Consider the following 17559-nt stretch of genomic DNA (forward strand, 5'->3'; position numbering starts at 1 on the left):
GCTAACTGCACCTGAATTTTACTGTGGCAACTGAACTGGAAACTCTCATTTTGCTGATTTTTCAGGATAAAAAGGTACATGTTATTAGTACATCTACTGTAGCTATGGGAAGTTTCTTCCATTTATTGAAGTTACATAAAGAAAGACTTATTTAAGTAACTTTTATTTTCTTGCATTCTACTGGAGAGTAAAAGCAAATAGTTGCTTCTCCCATGTCCACTAATTTCCAGTTTGGTTAATTAAAATGAGTAGCATATGAAAATGGAGTATACAGGTTACTTTGTGAACATAGATGTAGCACCCCAAAATTCAGTTTAAAGTAACATTTGTTTCTGGAAGGTTCTGAACAGGATCTTTTTCTGTATGGGGGTGCAGAAAATATATGATACCACATTCTAGATTCAGCAATAATATTACAGACTATATATGTACTTGTGTCAGTATAAATTTCCTACTGACTTACAAGCATCAATGTAATCTTACAGCAAATACTGTAGAATGATGTTAAAACTTTTAAAGAAAATTTAAACAATGTATTTTAAAATGAAATTAATGCCCTCGAGTCAAAATTGATATGCATAAAATGCATACTGCAAGCATTAAAAAAATGCAAGTACAGTAACAGAGAACTAGTGGTCTTTTGAGTATGTTTCACAAGCATAGTTTTTATGAATATAGATCCACAGCTATGTAATGGTTTAGACAATGAAAACATTTTAAAAGAGCTATACGTTCTATAATGAAATACGAAATCTAAAAGTACTCCAGTTTGCGATTATTGCGGAATCTTATGATCAACATTAAAAAGTGATTTCGATTACAAAATGCATGTTATCTATTGCTATATTTGACAATATTTAGAAAAAGTAAAGCAAGGAACCTAGTTTAGTAGTTTATATTTCTTTCAAGAACCTACCAAATTATGGAGAAAGCTTTTGTTTTAAGCATGACTGCAAAGTCAAATGTGGGATGCATTTGTCAACATAAGTTGAAATATTTGAGGAAATGTTCACAGATGTCATTATCAAGTTTACAATATTTTGTAAACATTTTTCTGTGTAGAGTTTTGATTTACATGTTGATCTTTGATTCACGTAATGCTTGTGGAAACTTTAAGAAAGTTTATTAGATGTACTCTTTCTTTATAAAACATTTATTCCAAACAAAGATGTTTAATATTTAGTTGTTACTAAAGTTGTGTCCATGCTTAAATAGTCTTTAAGGTAAACTCTCACTTTCACTCTGTTGAAAATATTTTGGCTATAATCAGCATATTCTTGGCGATTTGAAGGATTCACGTTGCACTTAGACTTTTTTTTTCCCCAACATTTGTGTTTGCTGTTTGTTACCTTGGCATAGGCCCCACACTACTTTTTTCCTACAGCCTCACAAAAAGTCACAGAGCAGCATCACCCTGGTGAAAATCTAGACTAAGACCTATTCCACAGTCTAATGAAGTCACGGAAAACCTGACATTTCATTGCAACTTTGAATGTGACACTTTGTGTTCAATGCTGCTGGCTGTTAAGAGAAAATAAAAATAAACAGGATTTTATAAAATAAATATGGAAATTAAAAAAGAAATCAAAAGGTGGTGGCAGACCACAGATGAGCCTTACAGCAAAGAGAGTTTTTTTCTTTGTTTGTTTACTTCTGAGATGGGAAGAACCCATTAGCTCTCTGGCAGTGGCCTCCTATCACAAACAAATCCCATGGTTTGGATCATGATGATGTGCTGAGCTCTAATAACTCTCATTGACTTGAGGGGGATCTGAACTCTTTGGTACTGAATCTCTAGCTTCTAATTCCCAAGTGCAATATAACATGATCAGAGCTAGTTCACTGCCAAGTCATCTGTTTATTTTTGTTTGCTTAAGAAGGGATGTAGCATTTGCTGACTTGCAGTGGTCAATATTTTTAAGGCTATTAACAAAACCAGTGTGTTAACTTGAGGTGATAGATGAATGGGATTGAAAGTTTTTGATCACCCACATTGGGTGAAACATGATGTATATTCTAAAATGTATCCATTACTAGCTCTTGAGGTATTGAGAATTGGTACAATATTCTTTTAAGTCCACTGCGGAAATTTTGACTAGAGACTATATAATAATGGGTTTGAGTCTGTAGTGCTACTACTGTTTCATGTGATTATGGTATTCAGTGTTTTGGTCTATTTTTTCCAGTGCGTAGAATTTTTGTATAATACAGGAAATCTAACAAATCTAACCTTTCATGCAATGACCTTCTCCAAAGATGCTGCATTGAGGTTGAGTAACTTGACCCTTGGCTTTTGCAATGTAAATGAAGATTTAATGTAGCGTTTGAATCTTAAAAAAACTTTTACAGGTTTATGTGGCCCTTTCTAGTCCATGAAGGAAATCTGTATTTGCTATGAGACAAATATGTTTAAAATGTAACATTTTATTTCTTTGTAATAGGATTTTTTTTATTGCCATTTTTGCTCGTGCATTGAATCAGTAGAGCATTGTTTGCACAAGCAGAAAATTAACATACTAATGAAAGTGCTGTATTTTGGGTTTCTTAGTAAATACTAGTAACATAAATGGGAATATTTTAAGTAACTATGAACTTGTTTCAAAGGTCTTCGGTACATTTAAAGAGAGCAATATACATTTGAAGTCACCTTATTTTTATTAAATTATAAATCTTGAAAAAAAAGTGGGTATTGTGGCACAGTAATTTTGTACTGATATCAAATATATAGCTTTTCAGCTATGGTTTTCTTTTCATCCTAATTCAAATTTAATTGATTTTTATTAGGTTGTATTTTTCTAAATATGTATACAATTTCAAAATATTATGATTGGATAAACTGAAAAATGTAAGTATTGAATTGATATTTAGAATTTTGGAATAAAATACTTCTTAATGAACAGGAATTTTTTTCTTTTTTCATCCCGGGTGTATTTTTAAGAATGCATTTGATTCATCAGAAAATATTTCGTAGTATATGTTTGTAATCCACAGTTATCTACTAAATACAAAAAGGTCACATTAACACATTCTCAGCTAAAGCAGCACATATTAACTTTGAGTCAAATAATTTTACAATCACAAGCAAGAAGGAGGATTTAGTCACAATTTATATTCTGTCACCAGAAAACCAATTTCTTACAAAAATTTTATACACAAAAAGTAAATATTTCAGATTTTATAGCTGCCACATCACTTTAGAATACAGTAAATTCCTTTGCTTAGGAAAATTCTCAGGTGGCATTTCTTGCTGTATTATTAGAGACTAATTTTATCTTAATATTACATGCTTTCTGATTAGCAATCATACTTATCTTTGAGTGGGGTGACAGTAAATATTTTGTGTCACAATAGAGGCAAACGTTTATTTTACATTGCTAGAACTACTGAGTTTCCTGGGTTTCCAGAATTTGTTAACATAAAGAAAATAATAAGAAAAGGAAACTGAAAAGTTGAAAAACTAATTTTAGTGTTTTAATTACAGCTTCCAGTGATATCACAGTAACTACACTTCATGTACCTGAGAAACATCACAGCAGTAGTCAAAACATGATTCTTACCATTTGTTCAGTACGCACCACAGCAAATACAGGCCTAGTTTTTGTTAACTGATAACTAACTGAAGGTGTTCATGTTTAGCAGTTTCCAAATTAATGCATTGTTGAGAAATTAGTGACAACAGCAACAAGGCAGAGTGGTTTTTCAAATTCCCATCTTACACCACAACCACCTTCAACAAAATAATGGTCCATGTCTTGAGGTTATTTACATCAACTCAAATCCACTGCCTCCACTTGAGTTATGCTGCTTCACATTGTCTAGGTTTCTGACTCTTTGCATACATGTATGATACTTTATTGTATGCTTTTAGCACTAGTGAGTTGGTAAATTAATTACTAATATATCAATACTTTATTACATACTAGTACATTAATATATTTTTAAACTGCAAGTTCAAATAATTTTAAGAACATGGTGAAAAATCGAAAGGACTTTTTTTAAGCAAGTATTTGTATGAACATCTCATCGATATATTGTCTAATATACATAAAGAATTAGATTAGTCTTACCAGCAGCCGATCTTCTCACAAGTTATTTCACAATTCATCTGTTTTATTCCATCTTTCTGATAAACCTTCTACAAGTTTGGTGCTGAATCATTACCTCTCTTGACAGCCATACAGGACATGCTGTAAGAGTAAGCTTGCAGGACAGAAATGCACAACACAGACCTCCAAACGAAAAATTACAGTAAAATACCCCATTACTAGTCTCTACCATTTCACATGCAGACCATGTCTCTTACTGTTTTTCATACAATTTTTCAGAATCTATCTACATTTATATTTCTGTGTAATTTGTGTACATGCTTTTCAGTCCCTGATAAAATATCAGAAGCCATGTTATATCCCTTCAGTGGTTGATGATGAAGGTTGTAACTTGTTTAGTTTGAAGAGTATGCAAACAACGTTTAAAGACTGCAAGAGTTACTGCTGGACAAATTTCGTCAAGTAAATACTCAGGTAAATTAACAGGTAAATTAACAACTTTCATATCTTTTCAAAGACAATTTGGTTAAAAAAACTGTAATCCAGATGATGACTTTTTTTCTGAAATGGGTGCAATTGTGTACTCTAATCCCTTCTCAGCAATTTATCTAAATGAGGTACAAACACTTAATTTCCACATGTGTTATTCCTCTTTTGGAGCCATATTCAATAAACTTTTGTAACCCATTTAGCAGATTTGATTTAGAACTATAAATGAGTAATTGTGCATATTCATATCATCAACAGTACTTTAAAATGTTGTGGCTACTAAGCTTGTTCAGCTATTCCTCTACAACTAAACTTAATTTATATCTTTCTAAAAGCCTGAGTGTACAAACATTTGGAAATGAACATGTAGGTGATCCACACTTTCTCAATACCACATACTCATTTGTCAGATTCATTAACAAAGGAAGCAGATTGCTCAAAGCATTAGCTAGCTTTCTGTAGACCCTGTTCTTCCACCTGACAACACAATGTTACAGGGATTCCAAAATGAATTCAGCTCTTAACAGAGGTTGTGCAGAAGCAGACTGTTTTTCTTTGCAGTGCCCAAATAAAAGGTTGAAATAGAAAGCTGGTTGAGAGGACTTTAACTAGGCAATTAGGCACTGAACAAATGTTTTCTAAACAAAAGATAAAACAGATCACCTTTGCAAGCTGCTGAAGGAGGGTTCCACATCAAGTAAATAATTGTTTTGTCTGGGTTTTGTACACTTATTTGACAGGGCCTTTCAAGTAAGCATGAAATGAAGTTTTCATGGCACAGATATTTTTTGGTGGAAGGCTGACATACTCAAACTATTCTAAAGAAAAGTATTGAATAGTACCTGCTGAGAGGAGAGTGTACATTTCCCAATGCAGCATTACTCTGCAGGCAGCGATTGTTCATAATGCATGAGTGGGTGATGTCAGTCCGTTCTTTGGTGGTCCCAAACAGTGCCAACAAAGTATCAGCAACTGCGATAAAAGTAAATTGTATTCAAAAAGTGCCAACAAATAATCAGTAGCTGCAATAAAAGTAAATAGTATTATGTTATGCCAATCCCAAATTTATTTGAAGTCATTGCTAATGGCAATGAATTAATTATGTCATACTGTATAGAATATCATTAAATGATAAGGAAAAAATATATTTGACTTCCCTTAGATTTTACAAGAGATTGTTGAAAATATGCACTGTAACCAGGCAGTACCTCCTTTCAGTATGGGAAAATTTCTACTCCTCTATAATTTTTAGCTCTATTTACTTCCTTTTTCTCCTGCATTGAAGAAGTTTCTGAGATCTGAAAACTTCAGATTTTTGCATAATATACCATTATGTCTAAAATAAAGATTTTTATTTGCCTAATCTCTATTTTATTAAAAGGCAAATAAAGTGATGTTATACTTTTCAAAGAAATTTATATTCGCTACTCAAACATACATTGAAAATGTAGTATCACCCAGTTCTGGGAGTCCTCCAGTGAATGAGATGTTTCCCTCACTGGAATCACAGCATGGCACACTCATCAACACCAGTGTGAAACGCGCTGTGAGGTGTTCCCAGTACCTGTTCAGCTCTCAGCCCTGCAGACGGCTGCATCCTGGGCGTGAGTTTGGTTTGTCCAGGTGCACTGCCTGTGCTCAGGTGTAGCAGTCTTAACCTGCTGCAAACAACTTCAGTAATTCAGTAATTTTTCCATGATCTCACTCTAGGTGGGATCAATTTTATCTATGTTAATGTGTATCATTAATTCTGAAAAACGTGCAGTGTTTGATATTAGGACCGCTAATGCGAATTAGCATGTAAGTAAGCAAAGACATGCCTGTGCGTAGAATCAAAGCTTCAGGAGACACTACTGACACGGTGGTGGTTGCCACACTGACTGCCACTCTCCAGCGCCTGAGCGATGGGGATTTCGGGTTGACACAAGGCGGTCTTAAGCACATGAGGTGCTGCACAGGGGGTTGCCAAAAGCGCTTTAGCACTCTCAGCAACAAGCGGTGGAGTTTATTTAAACGCTGTGAGTTCGGAGGGAGGTTCAGTCTGCTCAGTAACTCAGCTCGCGGGCCGCACACCGGCTGCCCCGCGCCCCCCGCGCAGTGCCCGGCTCTCCCTCACCTCTGCCGGCCGGCTGCGGAGCCCGGCGCTGCTCACACCCCGGACTCCTCAGGAAAACCGCCAGCCCGCACCTCCCTGCCCCCCGCAGGGCCTGGGAGCCGGCCCAAAGGCGGCGGGGACCCCGGCCGGGGTCCAGTCCCAGCTCCCGGGGAGGAACCGCCTCACCCCGGCCCAATGCGCTTCGCTTCACTCCCGCCCCGCAGCTCTGTCAGGCCGTGGCCCCGCCCCCGTCACGTGCGGGGGCGGGGCGCACGCAGGTCACTCCGCCTGCTCGCCGCCGCAGTCCCGCCGCTGGAGTCGCGGGTCCCGGCCTCTCGACCGCCGCCTGGCCCGCAATATGCCTTCGCTGCCCTGGGGCTGCTCGCCATGCCGGGGACCTGCGGGCGCCTCTCTTCCCTGCTCCCGAGGCTGGCGGCTGCGCTGCTGCTGCTGCTGCTACTGATGGGGCGGCCGCCCCCCGTCGATGCCGCAGCCGCCGCCACCCGCGCGCAGCAGCAGCGCGCGGCGCTGCCCGGGGGCGCCTCCGCGGCCGCCTCAGGTACCGATCCCCCCACAGATACCCCTCCTCCCGCCTTCCCTGGGGAGATTTCCCCTCTCTCCTCCCCGCGGCCGCGCCGTCAGGGCCCCCTCAGCCCCGCTGCGTCCCCCTCCTCCCGGGGCGAGGGGTCGGCGTCCCCGCAGCTGCTCCCGCCGGGCTGCCGAGGTGGTCCCGGTGCTTCGGTGTGGCCGGTGAGCCGGGTGCTGTGCTGCCGTGCCAGGGACCGGCGGCGGCCCCGAGCTGAGCCCGAGCCGCCAGGTTTGTAACGAAGCGGGTAGCGGAGAGGGATCCATCTTTAATAGCGCCGGGTCCGTAGCGAGTCACCAGCGGGGTGGAAAACAGAAGCCGGCGATCGTGTAGCCCGTTTGTGACCTGGCTGGAGATGCTCTCGGGCGCCAGTCGAATGGGCTCGGAGGATGCTCTGTGAACTGGTATTTGCTAGCAGAAGTCAGCAGAGCAAGATACGTATTTATCTATCTATATCTATATAGGTATATTTATTCCTGTATAAATCTATATCTATTGAAAAATAAATAAAACCCGGCTTATACATGTGCAAGTATCTTAAGCCTGTCAAATGAGTGATGGGCCTGGTGAGATCATCTTCTCTGCAGAATGATGAAATATGTCATTTATCCAGCAGCTGAGAGTGTGAAAATGATGTGCTTGTTTCTGTATTATGCCTTGGTATTGTGGTCAAATGTATGAGGTTACCCCTTTATAGAAGAGGGGCAAGTGAGGAGATGTTTGTTCTGTTGTCTAGTTCAAAAAATACATGTATATTCTGAAGTCTTAGTGGCTTAAATTAAGATAAACCAGTATTTTTCCTGGCATGCAGCCTTTCACCAAAAAATTTCAAAATGGTTTCAAACATGCATTATTTAAGACCTTTTAGCACCAGTGCTCCATTTGGGCATATCACTAGAGCATACGTTTCATTTTTAACATATATGCGTGTTTCTATTTCCGTTGATTTCAAAAAGCTATAAAATGATCTTAGTTTCAGGCATATGGTTAATATCTTGCTAAATTGAAGCCAATTTACAAAGCTGCCAAAGTATGTATGTTAATTGGGGGACATAAGCAAAGATCTTGAATTATGGTCTTTACTTGTAACTTGTTAGAAATGTGGAACAAGAAACTAGATTCGGTAGAATATGAATACACTCTGAAATTCTCCTGATACACTCCTAAAATGCCTTGATTTCCATTTTGTTTTCTTTCTTGTGAGGGTTTGGGGTTTTGTTGTTTTGTTTTTTCTTTTCCAAATGTTTAAACTATAGAACTTTAAATAAAGCTATTTGCTGAACAGCTTGGTTCTTACTTTTTGGAACTAACAATTTTTCAGTATTTTGTTTCTTATCATGCATTTAGAGGAATATACCATTAATCACCAGCAAACCCCACTAAAAAGGCATTGGCAGCATTTCTAACTTGTGTGGTGAACATTTTGCTCATTAAAAATTGAGTGGCAAGAAAAAAAAAGGACTGTTTTTGTAATTCAATGATCCTCTTTGGTTTCAGGTATTGATTTCTTTTCAAGAAGCTCTATTAGCTTATAGTTACCAGCCCTGGCCAAAGTCTTTGTTGGTACCAAACAGTTTGATACCGATGCTACTGGTTTGCCGTTGTAGCTGTTGCAGACCCATGTGCCTGGTAGTTGTTACTTTCTTTTATTTACTTATTATGCTTCATAGAATTTGAGGTATGAGATCCCCGAAAGTGTCTTATAGTATGCAGATTTAATGGTAAATCCCAGTTTATGAATGTTTAAAATTATCATTTGAGCTGATCCTCAGCATTTGTTTATTTTACATTGAAGTACAATTAAAGCTTCATTTCACTTGTTGGCTGGGTTTTTAAATGGTCTTGTTTAATTTTTTCTTTCATAAAGATTTGAAAAAAACAATACTGATTAATCTTTTAAAAATCCAAGCTAATCACTGCTATGAAACTTTCATTATTCTGAGGAAGGAGCTAAGCACCTTTGTTTTTTGTGTGGTATTTCTTTTCAGTAAAGCATATAAGTAATTTTTACTATATCGACATTTTTTAAATTCTAAAAAGGAAGAGCTTGACTCCAGATATATATTTATCAGATACTAATGTTGTCTTTTTCCATGAGATTATATTTGATGGTTTACAGCTGAAAGGTAGGCAGGATAAATGGCTGTTGGCTTTCCAGCAGCAGACTGGCAGCACAGTAATCCCCAAGGGAATGCTCTGAAGAGGCCACTCCTGCAGCAGCTGCAGGTCCTGTGGCTTCAGGAGGTATGGAGGCGTCTGGCCAAATTTGGGTTTATGCTGCATATTTGTCATCCCAGTGTTGCTACAGCAAAGGAGCCTTATCCTCCTAAAGCAGGAAAGGTGCAGAGCAAAGGCTGGAGTTCGCAGCCTTTTCTTATTTGATGTTCGTGTATCGATGTCCCTGTTCTGCCGAAGCTAATTATACAGTTTTACGGATCAATTCCCTCCTGGATTAACACACTTCTGCCAGTGTAGTTATTGTGCTGTCTGAGATGCTAAAGTCAGCACAGCTGTATATAGAGGTTGTTTGGGGTGCAGACTCTACTGCTTACATGTAAATGTAGCAGTGAGAAGGTATTTGCACATCACAACTGAATAGGTTTTGTGGTTCATCAATTCTTTCTTCTCCTTTAAAAACAACAGAAAACTTGTCACTTCTAAAGGAAATAAGTAAATTCTAAAAACGAGACAGAGAAAATGTGCAGAAGAGGGATCAGTTAATGGAGTTACTCTGGCTATTCTTCCAAATTTTAGAAAAGAAATATTCAGCAAGAGAGAGAGAGACGGGCCTCTCTGGTTAAGGTGGTGATTGCTGAAGTGAAGAGCCTGCATTGGTTCCTTATTATTCATAGTGAGTCTTTCCATTTTCTGTGTGGCAGTTTAGAAATCTGGACTCTGGTGTGCAGAAGTAATTGAAGTTGCTGAGAGCTTCAGATATTGAGCATTGGGGTCAGTGGGCTTGAGCACACAATTCAGTAAATTATAGTTCTGGCTTTGATCCAGGCAAATCTGGTTTTGTTTTCCTTGTTCCCTTTTGTTTATCTTTATTGAGATGCATTCTTTACAGGAGGTATGGGTTGTGTTCTTTAATGGTCATGATGCTTGGGATATTCTGGATGTGGTGCACTGTTATTCTCTTTATAATACAGACATTGTGCAATAAATAGAGCAGAGACCACTAATTGAATAAGTGATACTTAACTGTGTCAGTTCCATGGCAGATCTGATCTGTACTGAATGAACCAGATTCTTCTGGAAAGAACAGCAGTTGGGTAAATAGAAGCTGTCACATATGTGTAGACAGCACACAGAATAACATATATCATCTTAATGTTGGATTTTTTTTCCCCACATTGAGCCCTTAAATTGGATGTGAAGTATGTTTTAAAATAGGTATTATTTTTTTCAAGTTTCTGTCATAGAACTGCATGTTCTACACTGTGGGATCTCTCCTTACCTTTTGTAATCCCAGGATAAACAGGAAAAGACTTGCCATCATATTTGTTATAGACTGTTCCCAATCTGCCTCACATTCCAGAATTTAGGGGAAAAATAAACTGATTTTGCCTTTTTTTTTTTTTTTTTTTTAAGCAGGTGGTTTTGCATACAATGGGAAGATTATCTTGAATTTTGTAGAGTGAGATTAAAAACCTGTAGCAGCTAATAGTGGTCCTGAACAAAGGAGAGGAGAGAATTATTGTATGTATTTTTGCAGTTAGTTTTGTTTGTTGAGACTGATGAGATACATAAGTGATTGTTGGCAAACCCAGAAGAAAATATGAGATGGTGTTTGTACCTGTTGGACGTGAATATGTTGTGAAGATGCTGCCTGTAGTATTTGATTCTGTGCCCATTTCTCAATATTATCTACTTGCATATGATGGTGAGTTGCTGTCTAATGCAAAACAGTGCAAACAGTGCAAAACCTAGACAAGAGGTTTCTAGTTAAGATTTTTCTAAACTCTTTTGTACGTTGTCTTATTCCTCCTTGTCATTCAAGGAGGATAAAACTTCCTTGTGCTTCTTTTTTATTTGAGATACTGAACAGAAATATCTGACGCATCTTTGGGTGACTTACTGCTTTTCTCATCTTTGTTTTCAATGTTTCTATTTGTGAAATATTTTTTCCTAATGACTTATGTATTGGTGTGTAGGTAGTAGTTAGGTATTCAGAGGAGCATGTGGGTTTGATAGCTTGTTCTGTTAATCTGGGTTTGAATTTGAGTGATAATACATAATGATGCACATTTTCAGAAATACGCAGTGCTGTGTGACTGGCTTTTTTGTTGTTTGATGGAACAACCTTTATGGTTCACTCTCTCTATAGTCACTGGATAGGGGATTAGTATAGCAGGAATATATCCAGTTCTGTTTTGGAAGATTCCAAATTCAGTAATTTTCATGACCGAGTGATTACTAAGGATAAAGTTGCTGCTCAAGAAACCAGGGCTGTCTAACTGGGGACTTCTGGTCAGCTCTGGGGTTAGTTGTCTTGTATAACCAGCAACACAAACTTCTTATCCATTAGTTATTGGAATATAATTGCTGTCCGGGAAAAGGTTTATTTTTTTAGTTACCACAGCTTATGGGTTAAATTGTAGTGATTGTTTTCTATTGGACATGGAGGAGATGGTTTGCAGTCTTTAAAACTTGATTTCAGATATATCCAATGTAAAAATTTGTTGGGAATCTGTGTCTTTCTTATATGAAGATCCTTAAGGAAACTTTGGAAAGCTGACTTTGGATCTGGTGAGAAAGAATGCTTTCACTACAAAATAGAACTCCAAAAGTATTATGTGCACAACCCAGCAAAATGGTTTAATGCAAAGTGCTAACTCCACCTATGGAAATAAGCTCAGAAAATGTCCTTTGATTTCCTTTTCAGTTTTCTTAGTATTCTCGGCCTCGGGGATTTGCAATAATGTTCCTCAGCTAGGTGAGAAAGTAGAGAAAGAATGTGATACTTAGGAGTTGTCCTGATTTATTGGAGCTGATGTTCTTAAGTGATTTAGGTTTCTGTGCTGATCTGAGGCTTAGTAGTGCAACAAATATCAGGAAGGGCATTAGGACACTGAGAAGTGGTAAAGCATCTGTGGTTTGAGATAGAAATGAATAATGAAAAAGAAATATTCACGAATAACTTCATTTATATGTCCGTATGTTCCATCATTTACATTACTCAGTTGCTAATACAAGAGAAAGGAGAGTTTGGGGTTTTCCATGGTAGAGCACAAATGAAAAATTAAGTACTTTTTATCTTTTGGAAGGAGAATCTATGTAAGCAAAAAGGTACTGAGGAGGTGTGAAGGGGTAGGCAGCTCTCCCAAGGTGCAAGTTTGCTTCTATTGATTTATTGCTTATAATATATTATACAGCATCATGCTTTGTACTTCAGAAAACTTGATTTCAAGAAACTTGCATTGCTGGTAGCTGTCGTTATAATAAGGATCTGAGAGGGAGAAGGGCAGAAATGTGTTTTAGCGTTTGCAGAAGCGGAGCCCACAGTCACTCAGTGAGAAGTGACAGGGAGCAAGAGAAATCAATGACAGCAAGAAGCTACCTATTGCAAGGTGGTAGTTTTTGCAGTTCTTGTTTGTTTTGTTAAAGTTTCATTACTTCTTGTCAATCTGTTGGCAGATGATACATCTTCAAAGGCCAATTGATATGTAAAACATTCACAGACTTGTTGTCAGGCTGAGAAAAAGGCAGTTTGGGGATGTGGAATGCAACTGCTATCTGGGTCACTAGGGATCTATAGCATGCTTTCTCTGTGAACTATCTCATTTGATGAAGTCTTTGAACACAGAGGCAAAGATCTGACAGGAAAGCTTATTCAAAATAAACTTAATTTTTGGCGTGTCAAACTTAGAAAAATAGCACAGGTTACTTTGTCATCTTGAAAGTTGCATATTTCTATATTCACTATATTCTTCTGAAATGAATGGGGATTTGAGGCACAATATGACAGAGCAGATGAGTCTTCTGTGTTACTCCTGATACTGCCCTTAATTCCTGATTCATAGATCTAGCTATCTGGTGTGCCATAGGAGCACCCAGATCCCTTCAGCAAGAATTTCCATTGCACTGTAGGGGTTAACATACTCCTGAATAACACTTCTGTGTCCAGTAGGATGAAACTTCCAGATCTAGCTCCTCCTACCTAATCTTAGCTTGCCAGAGGTGTTCCAGCATATACCTCGTGTGTATTCCTAAACTCTCATCTTCCACAGATGTCTACAAGAAGCTGCATTCAGCAGGCTGCAAAGCAGCTATTGTTTTTCTTTCTCCGCTTTTCTGGCACTAGCTGTTGTACAGAGAACATGAGGTTTGGAAGCAGTTTTCATGCTAGCACATGCTTTACGGGAGGATGTGAGGGTGCACAGCTTTACCATTCGCAATATGGAAGTGTATTTGCTGAAGGATCTTAATGTTAGAAAGACCAAGAGAATGAATTAATCATTAGGAGTGCCCTCTGTCCCTAAACCAATAGGGGAGATTTCCCTCAAGCTGTAACTCATCTCTTCAGTTGGAACAGGCACTTCAGATCCATCCAGTAGAAGACATGGGTCCCTGGGAAAGGACAGTCCTTCCAGACCAGGTCTGAAGCTGCACCAGTTGCCTTAAATTCGGCTTCTCAGGCAGAACACAGTACTAATTTGTGGCACCAGCAGTTCTGTCAAGTAAAATACTGTATCATATGCTATGAATTTCACGAGAGGTTGTCAGCTGTCTGTAGATGATGTGAAGAAAATATCCTTCTCCCGTCTCAGTTGCACCGGTTGCCGTAACTTTCCAAATGATTCTACTTGCCCTCTGATTGTAAACATGTTATGCATACTTGTTAACAAAATACTGACAGGTCTGCAGTTTACTCTACATGCATGGCGTGGCCCTGGGGATGCCTGTTCTTGTCCAATGTCACTCCTGGGAGCCATCCCGTGTGACCTGCTGGGACTGACAGGGCTGGGCAGTGATGCTCTTGGCCGTCTGTGGACACATAAGCCCCCCCAGGCTCACCAAGCGCAGGCACGAATCCTGTCTGGGTCCCGTGCTGTCCTTATCCTTTCCCCCTCAATTTCTTGCCCTTCTTTGTCTTCCCTGAGGTTGTGATTATATTTCATCATGTGTGCTTGAAGAGCGTCTCCACTGACTGAAAGACATGTCAGACTTCAGGGCACAATTGTTTTCTTTTACCATGTGGAAACGAGACAGCTGAAGATCTTCCTGCTGGACTTTGCACATGACACTTCTTGATTCAGCGTTCTGCATTCACTGCTGGTAGCGCCAGGTACCTAAGACTGCAGTGTACCAGTGGAAGAGGCAAGTGGTGGCTTCTCATTGAGGTTACATGGAAATGCATTGTGGCTCTTGTTGCATTAGAGAGCAAAAAAATTCTTGGCCCTCTACCTCCTGATTTTCCTTGTCCCATTTTGAATGATTTGATGTTTTTGGTGTGAGTCTTAACCTGAACCACTGGCAGCTTTAGCAAGTTAACCTGCAAATGGTGGCTGAATAACTGTGGTGGGGAGTGGGGTTTTTGTGTTGAACATGATGCACTGGTTATAGGTATGAGTGTGAGGCACGTATTGAGCCATGTGCATTAGGAGGTCATGAAGCAGCAAAATACAAGAGAACCTCAGAAGCGCTTCAACATGTCCCCAGCATACTCCTATTGAAATGCATTATTGACATGACCACTGCACCCCAAAAGCGCTCTAAGGTCTATAGAGTGTCGTTCGATTAATGTGTGCTTCAGCCTGTATAACTGAGTGTTTGCTTGAGCACTTTTACTAAACAAAGTGTAGTTACAGCCAGAGAAACTGGAGCACCAAGCCATTACCATGCAGTTTATTTTTGGAGGAAAGAGTTGAATTTATTTGTTGATGTTGGGTGGTTTTGTTTGTTTGATTTTCTAAATGGTCATTAATAGTTTATCTGCCTCTTCTGAAATGTTTTCTTCCGGTCAACATAGCTTTATTTCTTCATTTCTCATAGATCTTTTACCTGTATTCAACAACTGAGCTTTCCCACGGGAGTGTGCATGTAGCTTTCAGGTTTCGTGTTGTTTTTTTTAGTCACAGGTCCAAGCAGCCCTTTGGTTAGTCAAACTCACTTTACTTTCAGAATCATCAGTGTTTCTGTTTACATTGACTGCAAGTGTAATTGAGTAAGGCCATACAAGATAAAATATATATTTTCACACTATTTCCTTAATAAAGTGTAGAACTAGCATTGGTTTCTGAGCCCCAGATTATGGTAGGATGCTGCACTCCTGCTAAAACATCCAGCCAGATTTGCTAAGTGTGTTAAAATTAGCAGCTGAAATAAACCACAATTGAGTGTGGATGATCTTTGTGGGTTTTTGTCACTGTTTTCTATGATTTGAAAGTAACTATGAGGACCTGGAATCATGGAGATATTCAGGCTGGCGGGGGTATCAGGAGCTGTCTAGTCCAACCTGCTTAAATCAGGGTTGACACTGAATTCGCTCCTGGGAGCTCTTTCCTGTCAGGCCTTGGAAAGCTCCAGGAATGGAGAACCTCTCTGGACAACCTATTCCAACGACTGCTTATCCTCAGAGAGAAGAAAAGTCCAGTCAGATCCGTCCCTGCAATTTGTGACTGATGCCTTTCGTGATCCTGCCATGCACCTCAACAGAGACCTTGTCTCTGTCTCCTTGGTAAACTCCTAGGTATTAGAAGGCGGTTGTTTAGGTCTCCCCAAGCCTTTCCTTTGCAAGGTCAAACAAGGCACATTTCTTTCTGTGGGTCCAAAACTGGATGCAGTTAAAGCTGCAGTCTAGCGAGTGTTAAATTAGAGGGATTAATTACTTATCTTGCTCTGTTGGCTAAGCTTCTGTTTTATAAATATGACATAGGCAGCTGGCTCAGTCTGTTGAAATATATACTAAGGAGTAGCATGGACTTTCTGACTTCTGATGAGCATGTCCTTGGTTATGAAGTTTGGCAAGACACCAAATTTATAATTCATAATTTATTATTGCAAGTTTGTATGGGCAAGGATTCCAAATGAAACAATGAGATTGGAGCATTCCTGTATAAACTATTTTCTATGAGGTATCAAATCTGGTTAATAGTTTGTCTGTGCTAATGTGAGCTAAACTGGAAAAAAAGGTCAATGATGTCAAGAGATTTGAAAATATAGGCCATTTTGCTGGAATGAATAAGGAAGTGCTTGCCCTCTGCAACTATTATAGACACTAATGGAATTATAAAAAGTTTTTCAGGTCATTGTGGAAAATATTCTTCCTCTGTTCTGAAGCCTTTCAGTAAGTGACTGAACAGGAGAAATGAGTAGTTTTATGTTGGGTAAATGCAGGACATCAGTGGCGTGTATGTTTGGAACAATAAAAGCTGTCAATATTATGAACTATGTCTTGTGATAAATATCACAGGAGCTTTTTTCATTTTTTTTGTGAGAGCAAGGGAGAAAACTTCCTCTCACGGGGCTGAAGGAGAGATTTTTCTTTCGGTTATGGACCATTGATCTTGAGAAAATCCTCTAAGTTGCCTGGAATAGATACCCAGCAAAACATTTGTGAGATTCTGCATAGTTTTGGTGCAGCATTGGGCAAAAGAATCTGTCATGGCTGTTTGCCTCTTAATTACTTGTTAGATTTCTTTTTTTCTTGTTCTTTTTTATTTTTATTTTTTTTTATTTTTTCCTAAGCACAGTATAGAAAACCTGTCCTACATTCTGTCTCCTGGATTCTTGTGTTTCATGGAACAACTTGTCTCAGAAATACTTAAGTGGATTTGTTTTCCCCCAGTCCAGTTGGCACAATATCATAGGCATGGAATGAATCCGCGTATTTTGGGGAAAAAGCAGTGTTTACTGTCCCAATTTTAGTCTTGGAGTCAATAAAAATATTTCTGTCACCCCAGAAAGGTTTCCATGGTGCTAAGTTGTTTTCCAATTATTCCCTACAGGAATACGGCCACTTGCTGTGAGGGGAGAACTTGTGCATCCATGTTGGTGGTGTTTGTGTTGGAGACACAGTTGGTGGACCCCTTGTTCTTCTCTACCAGCTGTCCCTTAGCTGACTCCTGGAGCACTTCATCCTGTGCTCAGCTGTAGGGAGGCAATAATGATTCCATGGCAGTGGCTGAATCATTAATAGGTTCAGTATTGCCACTTAGCTCAGTGGCATCCACATATGCAGAAGGGTTATATAAATGTGGCAGCAGTCTTGATTCAACTGTTTTGCTTTATCCTGTGATCTAATTTGACAGATCCTTCTCTTTTTTAAACTCTTAATGGCATGTATGGAATTTTACTTAACTAAAATTAGGAAGAATCTGCAATCATTTTTCTAAAATATA

General features: G+C 39.1%; 1 protein-coding gene and 1 long non-coding RNA gene across 2 annotated transcripts in view; one reads left to right on the forward strand and one right to left on the reverse strand.

Annotated features, from left to right (window-relative positions):
* The window catches only part of LOC110360024 (uncharacterized), a 70513-nt gene extending 63653 nt beyond the window's left edge, over positions 1-6860 (reverse strand). Inside the window, exons 1-2 of the long non-coding RNA XR_010473708.1 lie at positions 6652-6860; positions 5378-5507 (exon numbers count right to left, since the gene is read on the reverse strand). This is a non-coding gene — a long non-coding RNA (uncharacterized LOC110360024). The remainder of the gene's footprint in view (positions 1-5377; positions 5508-6651) is intronic.
* The window catches only part of FAM171B (family with sequence similarity 171 member B), a 37552-nt gene continuing 26304 nt past the window's right edge, over positions 6312-17559 (forward strand). The window contains exon 1 of the mRNA XM_065068921.1: positions 6312-7189. Coding sequence (XP_064924993.1) covers positions 6352-7189 — 838 coding nt within the window. The 5' untranslated portion in view covers positions 6312-6351. The remainder of the gene's footprint in view (positions 7190-17559) is intronic.

The sequence above is a fragment of the Columba livia genome, chromosome 7 (assembly GCF_036013475.1).
Source record: "Columba livia isolate bColLiv1 breed racing homer chromosome 7, bColLiv1.pat.W.v2, whole genome shotgun sequence".
NCBI lineage: Eukaryota > Metazoa > Chordata > Aves > Columbiformes > Columbidae > Columba > Columba livia.